Source organism: Pholis gunnellus (assembly GCF_910591455.1).
Source record: "Pholis gunnellus genome assembly, chromosome: 11".
Classification (NCBI taxonomy): domain Eukaryota; kingdom Metazoa; phylum Chordata; class Actinopteri; order Perciformes; family Pholidae; genus Pholis; species Pholis gunnellus.
In genome coordinates this window covers 19,095,727-19,111,927 of record NC_136538.1, presented here as the reverse complement: position 1 = coordinate 19,111,927, position 16,201 = coordinate 19,095,727, and the positions used below count along the sequence as shown (strand labels likewise).

The window sequence follows — 16,201 nt, the reverse complement described above, 5'->3', positions numbered from 1 at the left end:
ACATTGCAACAGATTCTTCTTCTTCTCAACTCAAACATAAACGTCTGCCCCTGGTGTTTTTGCTTTACATTTCCCTAAAGCACACCACTGTGATGATTGAACCACAGGCTTCAATAACCTTTTCTTTTTTTACAGTGGCTTCCAAAGATTAGTCAGCCAAATATGCCTCAGCCAAAATCAATAACTCCCCTCAACCATCAACAGCTTTGAAGATCAGAGACGCCTAACCTCCATCGCTCCCTCCAGCTCTTGCAGCCTGCTGTGCGTGTGCGGTGCTTCATCTCTCGCAAAAAAAGCAAATGCAAAAGACTGTTTTATTCCACACTGAACACACCATTAAATCCTGTTGGTCCTGTGATAAATAATCCTGAATAAGGAAAGGTTAATGCAGAATGTGAGGATTAAATACTTTCAGGCCGAGTAACAAAGTGCTGCAGAAGAAACCACCAAACAGTAGTCAATCATATTTTGGAAAAGTTAACCTTTTGAAAATTAGTCTGAAGTTTATGTTTTTCATGCAGTCATCACTCTCTTGTTCTCTGTTAAATACTTCTTTTCTCCATCCTCCTCAGTCACTCTCTGCTATTTGCTCTCACTTTCACAGTCGCTCTGCGAATCACACTTGTGGCTCATCATCTAGGATCTCAATACTGGTGACTTGTTCATTTTAACTTGTTACGGAAATGCTGATCAGTCCATGTTATCATTCAAAGTGTGTAATTTGTAGTGGGGGAACAATGTTTTTTGCCTTCTTCAGGCTGTAGGTAGTTGCAGTGATGGTTAAAATAAAATAGTGCACATAGAACAGCTCTGATTAATGAGTACAGCGTCTCATTGCTTCCATGACACGTTATCTTTCTGTCTCTGAATTTATTCAGTCATATTCTCTCTCATAGTTTTTCCCCTCTCTTAGTGTCTAGAGCTGTGCTCTCTCATGCAGACTCTCCAGCACCAAAGAGTAAAAGGTTCAGACTGCACGGTCTCTACAGGAGAAACCCGAGCTAATGGGATTGATTCCTCTCATCTTCCTCTCAGTCAACTAGGAGTGAGAATAGGGCGGGTTTATATAAACTACAGTGTTGATTTAATGTTTCAAATACATCCTTCTGTGGAATAGGCTTCACTGATGTTGTTGATGCATCATTTGACCTGTGCACTAACAGTAGGATAAAGTGCTTGACCTGAGACATTTAGAAATATGGAGGAGTGTGTGAAACCAATAATTATAATTATGTTTTATCACAAAATTGCAGCTTGGAATTTAAGGGGTTTCAACATGAGAGGAGACGTCTGTTGGTAACATTTTTGAAGACTCATCCAATTATTGCTACCCTGAATCCGTATCCACACATACAATCATTATAATTAGGTATTATTTTGAAAAAGTCTTCTTCTTTAGTCGGCCTCCCTGTAATAAAAGTTTCCAGGCTGTAGCTAATTAGGAAGAACATCTCAAAGCCTGTGTAGGTTTGTTGTTTATCCAGTAGGGGGCAGTAAGGTCGATTTTTAACAAAGTCACAAGAAGAAGAAGAAGAAGAAGAAGAGCGACTTCAACTCACTGAACACTGAAGCTATGTCAGGTGACAAGGTCGGAGTTTTAAACTTTCTTCGCTAACTTCACATTGTAGATACTGTTTAAGTTACTGTGTTAAAAACAACCCGCCTAACTGACCATGTCACTCAGCAGAGGTTATGAAGTAGAACAGTTTGCTATCGTAGCCTAGCAGTCTGTTGTTTGTTAGCTTAGCTTAGTTAGCTTGAACCTAAATGCTAAGTAACGTTAGTTTGCTGTTAACTAGCTAGCTAACGTTACAATAAAATGAAATAATGCTAACGGATAGATTTATTGAGGGTGTTGTAAAAACACACCAAACTAAACTAAATAAGCTGTTAAAACAAAACAAAGAGCAGAGGGCCAACTGCTGATCTAACGCTAAATTAGGTTAATTTAGCTGATTTAGCAACTAACGTTAACCGTACTGTGGAAATACAGAGGAGAGGAGAGGAAACGAGGGGAGGAGGAGTGGATAGGAAACGAGGAGGAGAGGCGAAGAAACGAGAAGTAGAGGAGTTGAGAGGAAACGTAGAGTAGAGGAGACGAACAACACGGAGGAGAGGAAACGAGGGGAAGAGGAGAGCAAAGGAAACGAGGAGGAGAGGAAACGAGGGGAGGAGTGGAAAGGAAACGAGGAGAAGAGAGAAATGAGAGTATGCTAGCTGATGGAGGTGATTTGATTACCTCTTATCTAACATTACATTATGTGAGGGTAGTGAATGAGTAATCAGGCAGTTTAGTTTGAACACTATTCAACAACAAACTAGTGGACTAAGTTAGTGTTGAAGAATTGTAGATCTGTGTTGCATTCCTTAACAGTCACACTCACACTAACCTGCTGTACGTTTATGTTTCCGTTTCATGCAGGGTCCTCTGGGCCAGCTCAAGGACCTGGTGGAGCTCAAGGACCAGCTGGAAGACATTCAGAAACGGATGGAGGATGAGATACAGGCTGGAGTTCCTCCGGTAAAGATCCCACATGCACTAATATCTACATGCACAGGTTAATCTGCCTTGAGTTGTGCTCACAGGCAAGGCAGTTATTAAACATATGTAGGTATGAAACCACGGGTCAGACTACCATGCACCAGGTCTAACGTCTCCTTTCCATGTGTCCTTAGGGAGGCAGTCTGCTGGGTTCTCCTTTCCTGAAGGGTTTTCTGGCCGGGTACGTCGTTGCAAGGCTTCGCTCTTCAGCTTTGATGGGTGTTGTCGTAGGGACGTGTACAGGTATCTATGCAGCACAAAACTATGCCGTTCCCAACATTGAAAACACCGTCAAAGACTACGTACGCAACTTTAGAGGAGGTTCCAGATAAGAAGACAGGAAGAGCAGGAGAGACATCTACAAGCTTTGGGTGCCACTACAATGGGGAACAGATGCATATTTCATTAAAAAAACTTTTCTGTAGTTTTCATTTTCAGCTTCCACATAAATAGGGAAATTCTTAAGTAGCCAATTTATGGAGTAAGGTAACTCTTGCTTTGAATATGGATGACTGACATATAGCAGAATGTGGACAGGTTTACTTTCTTTCCATTTTGGTCAATGATTATATTTTAGACTGCTGCCTGTAAGAGAATCATTAAAACTGCCATTATTGATTTCTGTCCTCAACCTGATCCTCCCCACAATATGTGCTTTCTGAAGATGTATTGATACGTAATGAGACCGACCATTATCCACATGTGCAGGCCAGCTGTGTCGGCTATTTCATCTCCTTTCTTAATGCGGGTCACTAGAGAGAAACGCACCATATCCCTTTTATCTGTACCGATAGATATTTAGTCTCTCCAAGAGGAAATGTGTCATTTATTTCCCTCTAGTGGTCAGAAATCAATTACAGCAGCCTTTACTAATGTGCACTTTCTTTGCTCAGGGGGTGATAACGCTTGTACAGATGTTCTCACCTCACACTCATGTTGCTCTTCAGGGTTAAGACCTGCCAAACTATTTCATTTCTGGAGGCGTCAGAGCAAAATATGGTGTGATGTGTCTTTGCAGCTCTCCATGCGATTATAGGTCAATTTTACACTTCGTAAAACATTTAGATTTTTAAATTATAGACTTTATCTTTGTAGAGGTTCATGAAAAAATAACCCATGACTCTACAAATTACACACAATAATAAATACTTCTCTATATATTCCACCTCAAACTGCTTTAGAAAACGTACGCCAAAGTGAGAATTTTCTTGAGAGATGTAGATTTAATTGCACTTGTTTTATCAAGACATGAAAGTGTGTATTTGGAGTATTTTATGATATATATATATATATATATATATATTATTAAGAGTGCCTACTCTGGTCTGAACATGATATCATCATCTCATGCCATGTGTGCAATAGCCGTTCCTGATGGGGTTCGGCTTCCTATTTCATATGCTGGAAACTAGTTGATCTTTTGCACTTGTGTGAGTTTTAGGGATTTAAAGTTGTTACTTTGTCTTTCAATAATCAAGGATTTTGTTTTTTGTGTCCAAGAAATATCAAAACCTGTCAAAGAGTCAGTGATACAGTGACATGTTTACTAGAATGTGGTGACAGCTTCATGTGTAAAATGGATAAATGTCAATATTACATTCATAAATAATGCTGTAGCTGCAGGTCTGGTGTTTTTGTTACTTTACGATTAAACCCACAGGTACTGTACTGCTGCAGTTGGATTTAACGCACAATGCTTATGTACACAGTCAGGCCTGTAACTAGTAATAGACACAAAAAGCCATATTTGAGTTCAGATTGAGGTTGTGCTCCTTTAGTTTGTACTCTGACTGGAATGTTTGATAACTGGAACACACAAACAACTTGTGCCTATTGACAATCATCGTGTTACTGTCTTTGCATGCTCTCTGTTTCTTAATGTCCCGTCTTTTATTTTTGCATGTTTAATTCCTTGTTTTGAACACGACATGCTGTGGAAAGTAGAATATGGGTCAATTGATGGTGCTTTATTTTGCTGTCTTGTCATCATGGGGTTTCACTCGGTTTAAAATTCCTTTGTGATATTGTAAAAGAAAACAACCAGAATTGTGATTTAAGATTTTTTTATTTGGATTGTTCAAATAAATGGGGAGAATACAGTTTACCATTGTCTCAAAAGTGGAGTATCCCTGTTTGCTGATTGTTCCCAAATGTGTGTCAATATTTTTAATCTTAGCTTCTTCATTCAAGAGACGACGCTGTTTATCTGAATTATAAAAGTATATTTAGTAAAATATTCACCGCTCTTTACAAACTTCCCAACATAGAGAAAGGATTTTTTTTTTTAGTCAAACTGACATGGGACAATATCTTAATAAACATTTAAGTCTTAAAAACAGTAACCAACAAATGCTTAACTTTAACCAGACATTTAAAAAACAGCTGACAGATGGAGGAATGTAATCAATAGCAAAAGTCACCTCTGTCACTTTAGTATAGGTTGCAGATGAGTATCAATAAACTGATAAGATGATGGCAAGCAGATAAATGATGATTTGTAAATGTATCAGCAGTATATAAAACCCTATGTGCTTCCCAAGCACTAGATATTTGACGGGGATTAGAAGTGGATCAACATGTAATATTTGGAGTTGAATTGTTGCTCGTTTCTGGAGGTGATGTCATCAGCTTCAATTCCCCAAAAGAGAAACAGAAAACAACGAAAAAGTAAGAATTACGACCAAATTAAACCACATTGAAACTACAGCGGCATATAATAACTTCCTACATACAGCAATGCTCACAGATGTTAACTATATGGATACATACATGGAGAAGCAGAGGAACACCAGATGTGTACTCACCTCAGTATCAAGCATCATCAGGCAGAGTCAACAGTTTGCTTATGCTGCCTACAAAGACAGAAACGTTACCGTCAGCGACATTGTAGCTCAAACAAGGGTTCAGAAATAATCGTAACGATTATTTCTGAACCCTTGTTAAATATCTAAATATAAATGTGACTTCACGACCAGTTATCTCGTCTCACCGGCGCGGACGGATGTGCCGCAACGGGCGCGTCCTTTGGTCAGGGATCCAGAGAGCTGCTGCCCGTCGGCCGGGTTCACACACCAGCAGTGCTCCACAAAGCACTGCTGGGCCCGGTAGAGGCCGCGCTCGTCACAGACCGGGCGGAAACCCGGCACCTGCACAGGATTCGCCCCAGCCGCCTCCAGCTGGCAGATGGTGGCCTGCTGAGGGACTGAGACGAGAGGAGAGGAGTTTAATTATGTGTGCGTATATGTGTATATATATATATGAATAGAGTAAATATATACAGAACATACCAGTTTTATCTGGGACTTCGGTAGAAGAATCCTGTAATAGAATCAGTGAAACAAAACAGAGAACTGAGAAAAAGATAAAGACCACATTTTATTTATTTATAGTATCGTTGCATCTAAAGTATAAACCTGCACCTCCATTGTAACTACAGCCTGACTGATAAAACCGCTTGGCTTCTATATCAGATGATATCTTTATCAGCATATATGCAACAAAAACACCAAAGACCTGGCGGAGATCAAAAATGTTTAGTTTGTCTTTTTGTTAAGAAAATCAAATCAAATCAACCAATCTGGTATTGGCATATTATTTCTTACGTCATCCAAAGAGACAGCCATTAGTTCGGGCAAGGCGTTCATGGGCATCCGCATGGGCACAGCGACTACAGACACAAAGGGAAACGGTGTGCGTGAGAGGTAGAAGACAAAACACAGATTCACGGAGGAAGTGAAAGTTAGAAAGGAATCTGGGATCCAGTCTCTTTAAACTTAAAGCCAAAGATGGCTGCTATGCGATTTGTTTAGGACACGGACTACGATTATATTTATTTTCCTATGAGAAAATAACCATGTTTTTCATTTTATCCATCCTCCAGATGCACATAAAACTTCTAGAAAGTCCCATCAGACTTCAGATCAGGTTCAGCTGGCTTTTAGCTTTAGAAAAAAAGAGGAAGTACACTAATCTATCATAGATCTAATGAGTAATATTGCAGGTCACTGGGGGTTTTTCTGACATTTTGCTAAATGTCAACAGAGAGTAAGAGGATCTGAACTGAATTTGGCCTCCTCACCAGATCGTGACTTCGTCATCTCTGACTCCAGGTTGTCGTGACGCTCCTGCAGAGTTTTGATGTCGCTCTTCTGGCTGAAGACGAAGTAGACGGTCATCGCCTGGCCCACAATCAGGACACAGGCCAACAGGGTTAGACCCGCCACCTTATAGGCCCGAGAGGAGCGGCCACTGGAGAGCAAGAGGAGGAAGGAGGAGGTGAGGAGAGTAGAGCGGAGAAACGCACTTTAATTTGGAGGACTTGTTCGACATTCACTTATTGAAATGACAAAATGAGGAGAGAAATGAAGAAAAAGCCTTTATTTTGACGGGACGTTGTTGAGCATCAGCCATTTTAACTGTTCAAGGATCAGTGCGTCTTTCTCAATTGATGATTTAAAAAAAGGGGAATAAAGACACTCACTGCTCATTGATATCTACCACTAACAAGGCGGTCATATGGACTAAACCTTAATGTGGTAGAAAGAGATGGATATGAAAGTGAGGGAGCAGAAAATGCAAATATGAGAAACATTCTAGAGGCTGAGATTCACGGCATTTCATTGAAAGAGGAACCTCAGCCGTGGTATTTACCGTACGTCACCACCAACTGAGAGATGAAATCACTTGTTGCCAAGCAGACCACTGAGTGAAAGTTTGGGATTTTTCTGCCCTTTTCCCTTTTTTTTATAGCTTAGCTTACAAGGCCTCCTTTGGAAATTCCCATTACTTTAAATGCTGTGTCCTCTCTGAGATCACTTTTAAATCTCAGCTAACTGTTATGTCTATTCTGTACTGAATTGAAGTCTTGAGTGATAGTACTCATGAAAACAAAATTAGTAGCCTTTATTTTGCTAAATTGATATCCTTATCTATAACTCCATAAGTTTATAAATGTATGTTCCTTGTTTATCTATTGGTTTCCAATCATTTCTGTACTATATGAAAATAAAGATTGGTAATCCATCACTTTTATCACAGTTAGTAAATGTTTCAAGTCAAGTCAATTCTGTTTCTATAGCCTAATATCACAAAATGCCTAAAGGAGCTTTAAGCAGTTCCATTATTGTTGTTTGGTAATGTTTTAGTAGTGCTGACAGATGTTCACTCTGATGAATCACACAAATCAACACAGTTTCAAGAGTCTATTGATTGTAGATAAATGGAAATCAATGGCTAATTGATGACACATACATTAAAAAATTATTTACATTATGATTACCTTTTAATTAAAGTATAACTAGTTAGTTATAAATGGGTTACAACATGCTTAATCAATGTTATGGTTTGGTCCCACCAATACAAACTTTAGTTTAATTCAACTTCAGACATATTTAAGACAAAATTACATCTCACAGGAAACGCTTTTTCTATTATAAAAACACACCTCATTTTTTTTCTAGTTTTATAACAATACCCAACATCATTTACGGTAAATGGTTGCTAACTTTGTGAGGACCAACTTTTTGGTCCTGTAGTGTTGGGACCCCACAGAGATAGATAAACATACAAAATCCTCACCCCTGTCCATTGGCTGCCTGCTGGTTGGGAGCTGCCAGCAGAGGCTGGTTAGAGATCTCGGGGTCCGACATCTTCACACAAACCTGGAAAAGCGCACATACATATCCACATGACGCACGTTGAATGTGATGCTGCTGACACACAACACAAACATACACTTACAGTAAGGACAGTCACACGCAGTTTACCTTAATTCAGGTCAAGTTGCAAGTTGTTTCACAAATATCAATGACAGAATTCAGCGAGTTTTTTGCTTTAAAGGCTGAGAAGAGACAAGGAACTGAAAGTAACACGCAGGGGAAAACCCACACTGACAACCCGAACAACCAAATTCTAGTCCGCCTGGATTCTTTCCAAAATGAATTTCTGATTGGTTCCTCATGATGACTCATCATCTGTTACCAGGCAGACAAGATATGGCAACTATGAAACTGGTTAAAACGTTAAATTACCTTTTTATATCCATGTTGTTTAAATTTGTAAATAATGAAGTGTTTGTTGAGGGATTATTACATGGTAATGATACAGTAATGATTAGGAAACAGATTGAATTACTAGGAATATAAAGAATGGATATCTGTACCATGGGTAATAGATTGAATATAGTAAATTATATATGATTACTGAATTGATATTATTAGTATTAGTAATTTGGTATTAGCTGAATTTTTTAAAATTTCAGGTTCGCCCACAATCATAGCCCCTGACCAAATTTTTAAGTCCCACAATCTCCAGCAGACCCCACATTGTCATTATATTATATACGGTATATTATACTTCATTAATATCTTTTATACACATTTCAAATAAATATCAACACATTCTGATCAGAGATCTCTTGGGATCATATTGTCTTGCCTCTCTGTATATCTGTATGTAGGTATGTACATTCTGTGTATACTTGCAGACTTATTAGGTCAACTGAACTAGTCCAATGATCTACACTTATTAAAACAAAGCAGCTTTTGTGTAGCTTCTCCTCAATTAAAGCAGTTCCCATTTTTGGAAATTTGAATCTGACTGTTAATTAATATTAGTATTAGTATTATATTACAAGTATTTGGGTTTTTATTAGTTGTGACTGTCATTTTCGAGGAACAAAAAAAAGTAACATCAAATGGAGATACAATGAAAGTGTGACCTTTGAGAAGGAGTGGCTGATTTAAGGAAGTGAGAGCGCAGTGGGGGACATGGGGATGTTGTGAGACCAGAGTGAGACTGGTGAATTTACAATAAATCAAAATAAAATCAGGGTAAAATAGCCTACATATAGTCTCAGTTATTCATATAGATTTAAATTTACCAAAGTTTCCCTGCCTTCTTGTATGAGTTGGCTCATTTACAGACTGAACATATTGAGATGCTGATTTACAATCCCTATGGGGGAAGTCTCAAAGAATCATCAGCATGAAACCAAAAGAACATTTGTATTAGCCAACCTACTGCAGTACACTTCAGTCCAGTAGGGGGCGGTAGAGGGACCTGTAAACTCACTTGCCAACCGAAGAGGATGGAAATGTGTTGCCCTCTGTGATTGGTTGAACCCGTACTGTTGCAGGAAGTAGACATCCCTGCTGCACTAGCTACGATTTCTAACGGAATACCCACAAATTCGTTGAGCATTTTAACGGTATGAATGCACAACTTGTTTTCTACGTTTTCTGCTCTGTTTAAAGATAGTGTCATACACGTCTCTGCCATGTTTTGTGCCATTTAGCAAGCTAACATTAGCTAGCGTCAGCGTGGAGCGCCAAATTTAAAATAACAGCTAATGTTAACATACGCTTTACTGTGATAGCTGGCAAACGTTTTCAAGTCCCTGTCTGCTTCAGTAAATTAAACGTTGCTGCTAAAGTTAACACACATATAGTGTCCCTGCTTTCTGTGTAACTGTCATTGCTTGCTGACGACATAATATAGAGTTAGCTAACATCTGTGGATAACTTAACGTTAACCTGCTGAACAATTAAGCCTTAACGATACTACGTTAGCTAGCTAGCTTAACGATTCAACGGTAACGTTAAAGCGTTATGTAACGTTAGCTAACTAACAACATTTTTCTCACAGATGATGCGAAGACCCCGAACAACAACTGCCAAAGTTGTGGAGAACAGAGATACGGACTCCGACGTGTAAGTGATTTTCATTCATTTTGTGCAACAGCAGCATCCGGGTTTTCAGTTTTTTGACAAACGGACACATACTTACATATGCAAATAAGAATATAAAATACACTAGAGACACTAGCCAGTTTTTATAATGTTGAAGGAGTGCAGGTTAACCCGGGGTAAACATACTAAATGTAGCAGAAAGAGCTAACTCCTATTCTAGTTATTGGAATTTGATGATTTTCCACATTTGTTATGTACTCTACCATCAGGTCATTTTCCCAGACAGTCAGTAGTGATGAGGAAATTGATGAATGGAGGCCAGCAGAGCCAAAGCCCAAAGCCCCCAGCAGGGCGGCCAAAGCTCCTGCAGCAGCCGGGGAGAAGAAAGCACCTGCCAAGAGAACCGCTAAACCAAAGGAGCCAAAAGCACCCAAACTACCTAAAGCTCCTAAAGAGCCTAAAGTGCCAAAAGTTCCTAAACCAAGGGCACCACGCAAACCTGCAGCGGAGCGAAAGACACAGGCCCCTAAAGTTCTGAAGGATTCTGGTGCAGCAGTGTTGGCTGGAGCGAAGAGGAAACGTATAGATGAAGGCAAAAAAGATGATAAGGCTGCAGAAATCAAAGGAGCAAAACAACCTGACTGTCCAGAGGGAGGGAAAGCCGAAGAGAGTGGGCCAAGTATCAGAATGAAGGAGGAGGTAAGACTCACAAACGTTTTAGCATACACACACACGCACGCACAACAAGAAGATGACATTTATTTATATGTTTGTTTATTTCCTCGTATGCTTATGCTCTTCTTCTTGTAGAGGGTGTCATTTATCGTGTCAGACGGCCATCAGGCAGACGGATGGGCAGGCGAGGGGTCGTCACTAGCTGGGTTTAGAGCAAAGAAGGAGGAAGTGGAGGAGGAGGACTTCACCTTTGATGAGCCCTCTCAAAAGAAACAGAAGACCGGTGGCGCCTGCTTGGGACGACCGACTGCTTTAGCGTCATCAGAAGCACACACTCTGAGGAATGAACTCAATATGAGCTGGGATTTGATAGAGGTATTAATGGGGTTGTTGGTGTGTTTTATGTGTGGAAAACAAAGGACAAACAGTTTCACTCATTGAAAAGTGGTAGTTATATGGGCGGTGTCTTTCTGCCTGCTTAACTATTAGTGTAAATAAATGAGCGTGTGTCCATCCCCTCAGCTGCTGTCCACCCTGACATGTGTGGAGCGATGGGTGTGTGTAAATATCATTGGGCTGCTTCGGGAGGAGAACACGGTGCCATTCATGGTGCGCTACCGTAAAGACATGATTAACCACATGGACGCCGATGCCGTCCGAGACGTCCAGCTGATATATGAAGAGTTATGGTAGGCAAATGAAACGTCTTACATTCAACACAAATAAAAGAAACTAATACACCTTATCATATACTCTTGCCAGCATTCATCCAATGCATTCATAAGCACATTTAGGTACAGAGTCTAATATATACAGCTGCAACTGAAATGTTTTCTCTTATGAGCTGAGCAGGCATGTCAGACATTGACCACTAGATGGTGCTAGTGGCCAAGCTTTGAGGCCTGAATCAGTATCACATGTTTGTGATTGTTTTACTTGTGTGTCACGTAATTGTGTGTGTGTGTGTGTGTGTGTGTGTGTGTAATCATTTTGCTCTGTATATTTAATCAGTTTCTCTTTTTCTTTTTGTTTACTTGTGTATGTATGTGTGTTGCCTCAGCTCTCTAGCCAAGAAGACCCAGTCTGTGGTTCAGACCCTGACGAAGGACGGGGTTCTGACAGCTGAGCTGGAACAAAATCTGAGGAGCTGCCGATCAGCTGATGAGCTGGATCACGTGGTCAGAATCACATTTTTGTGCTAAAGCAACATCTGCCATTTAAATTTACATTTGGCGATGTAATATCAATATCATTTATCTACACAGAATGTGGCTCTTACACCTATCCTTACCAGTCATCTCAGTCCTGTGCGTCTATCTTTGTGTGTAGTCTTCTCCCTACAAGAAAGGCAGTAAGCTGACGAAGGCTCGCAGAGCCAAAGCACTGGGCCTTGAGGCGGCCGCCTCTGCACTCATGGACTCACCGCATACTCTGGACTTAAAGGCATGGGTAAAACCTGGTACGGAAGGTAAGACATATACACACGTACACCCAACATTATACGCAGCCCTTTGCTCTGATATTTATAGAGCTCAAAGGTTTCACAAGTGGACTGTTTTTAAGTATAGTCTGTGTGTGTTTTTGTGTGTCAGGTCTGTCATCGGTGGAAGAAGTGGTGACAGGTGTGGAGCACATCTTGGCTGATATGATAGCCAAAGACCCTGAGACACTCACCTACGTGAAAACATTGTGAGAACATATCCACATGCACATAACGTTTCTTAATTTCCCTGTCTGTGTTACATTGATATTGGTACCAGAGTATCTTGTACTTGCTACATTGGTGATGATACAGTGCCCTCCTCCTTCACGCTCTCCCTCTGTGTTTCTCTCTTGCTGTGTGTCAGGTGTGAGAACAGCTTTGTGACCATCCAGTCTTCTGTGTCCAAGTCGGCACTAAAGGAAAAAGAGCAGGAGAAGTCTGTCGAAGGCCACAAGAAACCCGGGGCCCAGCAAAACAAAATCAAGGACATTGACAAGTTCCACCTCTACGTTGACTTCACCTGCAACATCCAACGCATCCAGCCCCATCAGGTAGCAAGACAGACCAGTTTATGGTTCCTCCTTCCTCCCTTCCTCCCTTCCTTCTTTCCTGAAGTAGAGCTGTGACCTGCAAATTAGGTTAACTTTTATTGGTACCACTACAATGTTGTAGGAGCACTGGAGGGTCTTGCTGAAGGGTTAACCCTGGTGTTCTTGTTATAATTGTCCCTCACAAACCTTTGGCTATTGCTACTTAAATAGAAAATGCTAATTAAAAAACGCCAACAGGCCTTTATGGTGTAACTAAGGGGAAAAATAATAACACAGCTTTAATAAAAGACATATTCAATTAATACACATAAAAAACTAATCAAGTATGCTGATTCATTCTGAAGGTCATTTACCTGTACTGTGCTTTTTGCCTTGACTGATCCACACACACACACAGACACACACACACACACACACACACACACACACACACACACACACACGCTCAAACAAATGCACACCATCTGTTTGTGTTTGTGTCATTTCTGTCTGCTTCATCTGTGCCGCTCCTGAATGCTAGCCATGTCAGTCGCAGTTAGCCTTGCCTGTGCCTCCACATGTACCCCTCCTGTGCCCTGCTCTGCCTCCTCTGCTCCCCCTCAGTCCCTCTAGTGACTAGTGGGTTACTCAGAGTTGGTCCCGGGCCTCATGTGTCACCACAGCTTCCATCACCCGCTGCCTCTCTGCCACAACACACTCTCTGGCAACCGCGCTCTGCCCTACAGTCATACAATCACATAAACATACATTCATGCGCACACACACTGGCTCACACACAAGCACACCCTGCAAGTCCCCTCATTCTCTCCTCTTAACATATGTGACATGTCCCCTGCCGACATGCCATTGGATTAGGAGGCTTTGATTGACAGGCGTTCTCCTGTAGTGACAGCTACTGCTGCTGGGCCCACAGGCGGACGGAAGGATGGGGAGAGGGAGAGAGCGAGGGGGGTAAAGGGAGGGAGAGAATGAACAGATGAGCGACGTTGAGGTGCGTCCGTCACTCTCTCGCCTCGCTCTGCCTCCCTCCCTCTTTTTCTGACTAAACCTCAGCCCTCCACTCCACTCCACACCTACCCTTTTCCCTCCTCCTCTCCCGTGTATGAGAGGCCTTTAATTCGATGACTCGCCTTTGTCATGGAGCGTTAATCCACAGGCTGCCGTGACCCTGCTAGCTGTCGGATTCCGGCTAAAATGAACCTTTTCTAGCCGTCAAGTTGTCGCGAAGGGGGCAGCAGGTGGGAGATGTGTTTTGACAGGAGGCATGTGTGTGGGCACACACTCGCCCGTTCGCTTTAGCACATTTTATTAAGCCCCGGCTCTGGTGGTTTAACGGAAAAGGACCATTTTATGAAGGGAGGGATAACGAGGCTTCAGAGTTGATAACAAATAATGTGGTGGCAGACAAAAGAAGCTAGTTAATTAATAACAGGATACATTTTACATGTTTTAAATGATTAGACTATGACATACAAAGACAAATATGAAATATAAAGATGGTAGTAAGACTAAAGAAGGATGAAAAATGAACATTCAGTCCTCATGGCTGCATCAAATGCACTTTGGGATTAAATGGGGCTGCGACTAATGCTAAAGATCATTTTCAGTTAATCTGACTATTATTAATAGTTTTGTCTGTAACATACTTTCGGGGATGTCATCAAATTGCTCATTTTGTCCAAAACCCAAAGAAATTAAATTTTACAATCAAACAAGCCAAAAAAAGCTGCAAATTCTGACAATTAGGAGCTGGAACCTGAGAACATTTTGGTATTTTCTATTTGATCTGGTTATCAACATTTTCAGTTAATTGATTAATTTATTTCATTGCTAAAAAGCATTTTCTATCATGGAGAGTTATGGGATATAAAAAGTCCCCTGTTTGATGTTTTCCTTTATAGAATTATGTAACGGTTTCCTTCATTCTCTAAAGTTAGTGTGTACAGAGCTCTGGTCTTCAGTATGTCTTAAAGCCATTTGACATATCGAGTGGAGATGCTTAGCTCAGATTTAATTCCGTCAGATTTGATTTGAGGTCTTCTTCCTCGGCTTCACATTTACCTCATAGCTATTAGCAGCCGGTACGCTCCTCAGTCTGCCAGGGCGGGTTTGTTGAATGTGCAGCGGGCTATTTTTAATGCGATTTGTGTTGTGATCAAATGGTAGTTTAGCGCTTCGGCGTGGGGCTCGCCTGCAGAGCAGCTTGGGTAAATGGAACTGTTTCATCAATTGAACACTTCTTTTCTGATGGACAGGTGGAGAAAAACAAGTTTATTTGTATTGTCACTCACATAAACGAACAATTACTTTTAGTATTTGTAAAGAACATGATAACTGCCGCTGGTTATTTGATAACGCATGGTAAAGAGACAAATAGCGGTCATATTTTTTACACATCATATTAACAATGATTTATATTTTAAGAAGGAAAATGTAAATGTTTGTGGCGTAGTCATTTAACTATTTTAAATAGTGCTCTCTGGTCTGTTTAATCCCCTGCTATAATGAAATAAATACGAACACATTTGGTAAAGCCACATTTTGAACTATGAAGTACACTGAGTGCTAATTGAGATGCTTTCACTCTCTCTTCTTCCTCGTCCTGAGCTGAAGTTTGTTCTTCCATCAAAGACCTTCAGACTCCGCGCTGTGTGGTGTTTGTTTTTGGATAAAATAAGAGAGCGTAAGAGGACATAAGGAGTACGGCGTTGTCTCTGAGCAGCCCGTATGTTTTGTGTAAAGGACCAGTGTGTGTCGTGCTGGGCCGCGGCCCCCTGTGGTGACTTATCCTCATCGATGTTTAGAGAGACAATATTTATCTGGAACCGTACGGTCATAAGAATAATATTCACTAAATGGAGCTGACATTCCATATGCTTCACCAGTTATCGTTGTTTATCGGGAACATAATATGCTCACTTCCTTTTTATTTTTAACCCTCTTGCACTACGACAGCTAAGCCCCAACTTTTATTAAAGGCAATCTTTGGCTTCATAAAATAACAATTGATTTTACATACATTGGATTTTAAACCATTTATTTACATAATAAACTATCTATTTGTACTTGGATGTCAAATATGGTCTGAAAAATCTGCAGAGAGGTTTGGAAATGTGAGTCAGGCGGAGAATGGAATTTTGAAATGTAAAATGTTCATTCAGTTCAACTGTTATTGTACAGTGTGTCTGCCAGGTCAAAAAAGTGTGTGAATCTGTGTGTGTCGGTATGTGTGTGTGTGTATCTTTTTGTGTGTCCTTGATAT

At 40.7% G+C, this 16,201-nt stretch overlaps 3 protein-coding genes across 3 annotated transcripts in view; 2 read left to right on the top strand and 1 right to left on the bottom strand.

Moving 5' to 3' along the window:
* Window positions 1-1,524: 1,524 nt before the first annotated feature.
* LOC306702999 (SLC35A4 upstream microprotein-like) lies at window positions 1,525-4,863 on the top strand. The gene is made up of 3 exons (XM_079168792.1): window positions 1,525-1,588; window positions 2,423-2,521; window positions 2,677-4,863. The coding sequence occupies exons 1-3, from the start codon at window positions 1,574-1,576 to the stop codon at window positions 2,872-2,874; spliced, it is 312 nt and encodes a 103-aa protein (XP_079024918.1). The 5' UTR covers window positions 1,525-1,573; the 3' UTR covers window positions 2,875-4,863.
* cd74b (CD74 molecule, major histocompatibility complex, class II invariant chain b) lies at window positions 4,589-8,449 on the bottom strand. The gene is made up of 8 exons (XM_079168791.1): window positions 8,308-8,449; window positions 8,120-8,202; window positions 6,621-6,790; window positions 6,145-6,209; window positions 5,830-5,860; window positions 5,532-5,744; window positions 5,347-5,394; window positions 4,589-5,170 (listed from the first exon to the last, which is right to left on the bottom strand). Exons 2-7 carry the CDS (start codon window positions 8,188-8,190, stop codon window positions 5,354-5,356), a joined length of 591 nt encoding a protein of 196 aa, XP_079024917.1. The 5' UTR covers window positions 8,191-8,202; window positions 8,308-8,449; the 3' UTR covers window positions 4,589-5,170; window positions 5,347-5,353.
* A 1,737-nt stretch (window positions 8,450-10,186) lies between these two features.
* Window positions 10,187-16,201, top strand: part of srbd1 (S1 RNA binding domain 1) — a gene marked incomplete at its 5' end in the record, with an annotated part of 41,187 nt that continues 35,172 nt past the window's right edge. Inside the window, 8 exons of the mRNA XM_079168899.1 lie at window positions 10,187-10,251; window positions 10,500-10,929; window positions 11,041-11,280; window positions 11,428-11,594; window positions 11,966-12,083; window positions 12,235-12,373; window positions 12,498-12,594; window positions 12,753-12,939. Coding sequence (XP_079025025.1) covers window positions 10,187-10,251; window positions 10,500-10,929; window positions 11,041-11,280; window positions 11,428-11,594; window positions 11,966-12,083; window positions 12,235-12,373; window positions 12,498-12,594; window positions 12,753-12,939 — 1,443 coding nt within the window. The remainder of the gene's footprint in view (window positions 10,252-10,499; window positions 10,930-11,040; window positions 11,281-11,427; window positions 11,595-11,965; window positions 12,084-12,234; window positions 12,374-12,497; window positions 12,595-12,752; window positions 12,940-16,201) is intronic.

Coding starts and splice junctions, on each gene's coding strand:
- LOC306702999 (XM_079168792.1), top strand. Junction 2,522..2,676: donor TACAGGCTGGAGTTCCTCCG/GTAAAGATCCCA, acceptor ATGTGTCCTTAG/GGAGGCAGTCTGCTGGGTTC.
- cd74b (XM_079168791.1), bottom strand. CDS start 8,190: ATGTCGGACCCCGAGATCTCTAACCAGCCTCTGCTGGCAGCTCCCAAC. Junction 5,861..6,144: donor TGGCTGTCTCTTTGGATGAC/GTAAGAAATAAT, acceptor ATTCTATTACAG/GATTCTTCTACCGAAGTCCC. Junction 5,745..5,829: donor CGAAGTCCCAGATAAAACTG/GTATGTTCTGTA, acceptor CTCTCGTCTCAG/TCCCTCAGCAGGCCACCATC.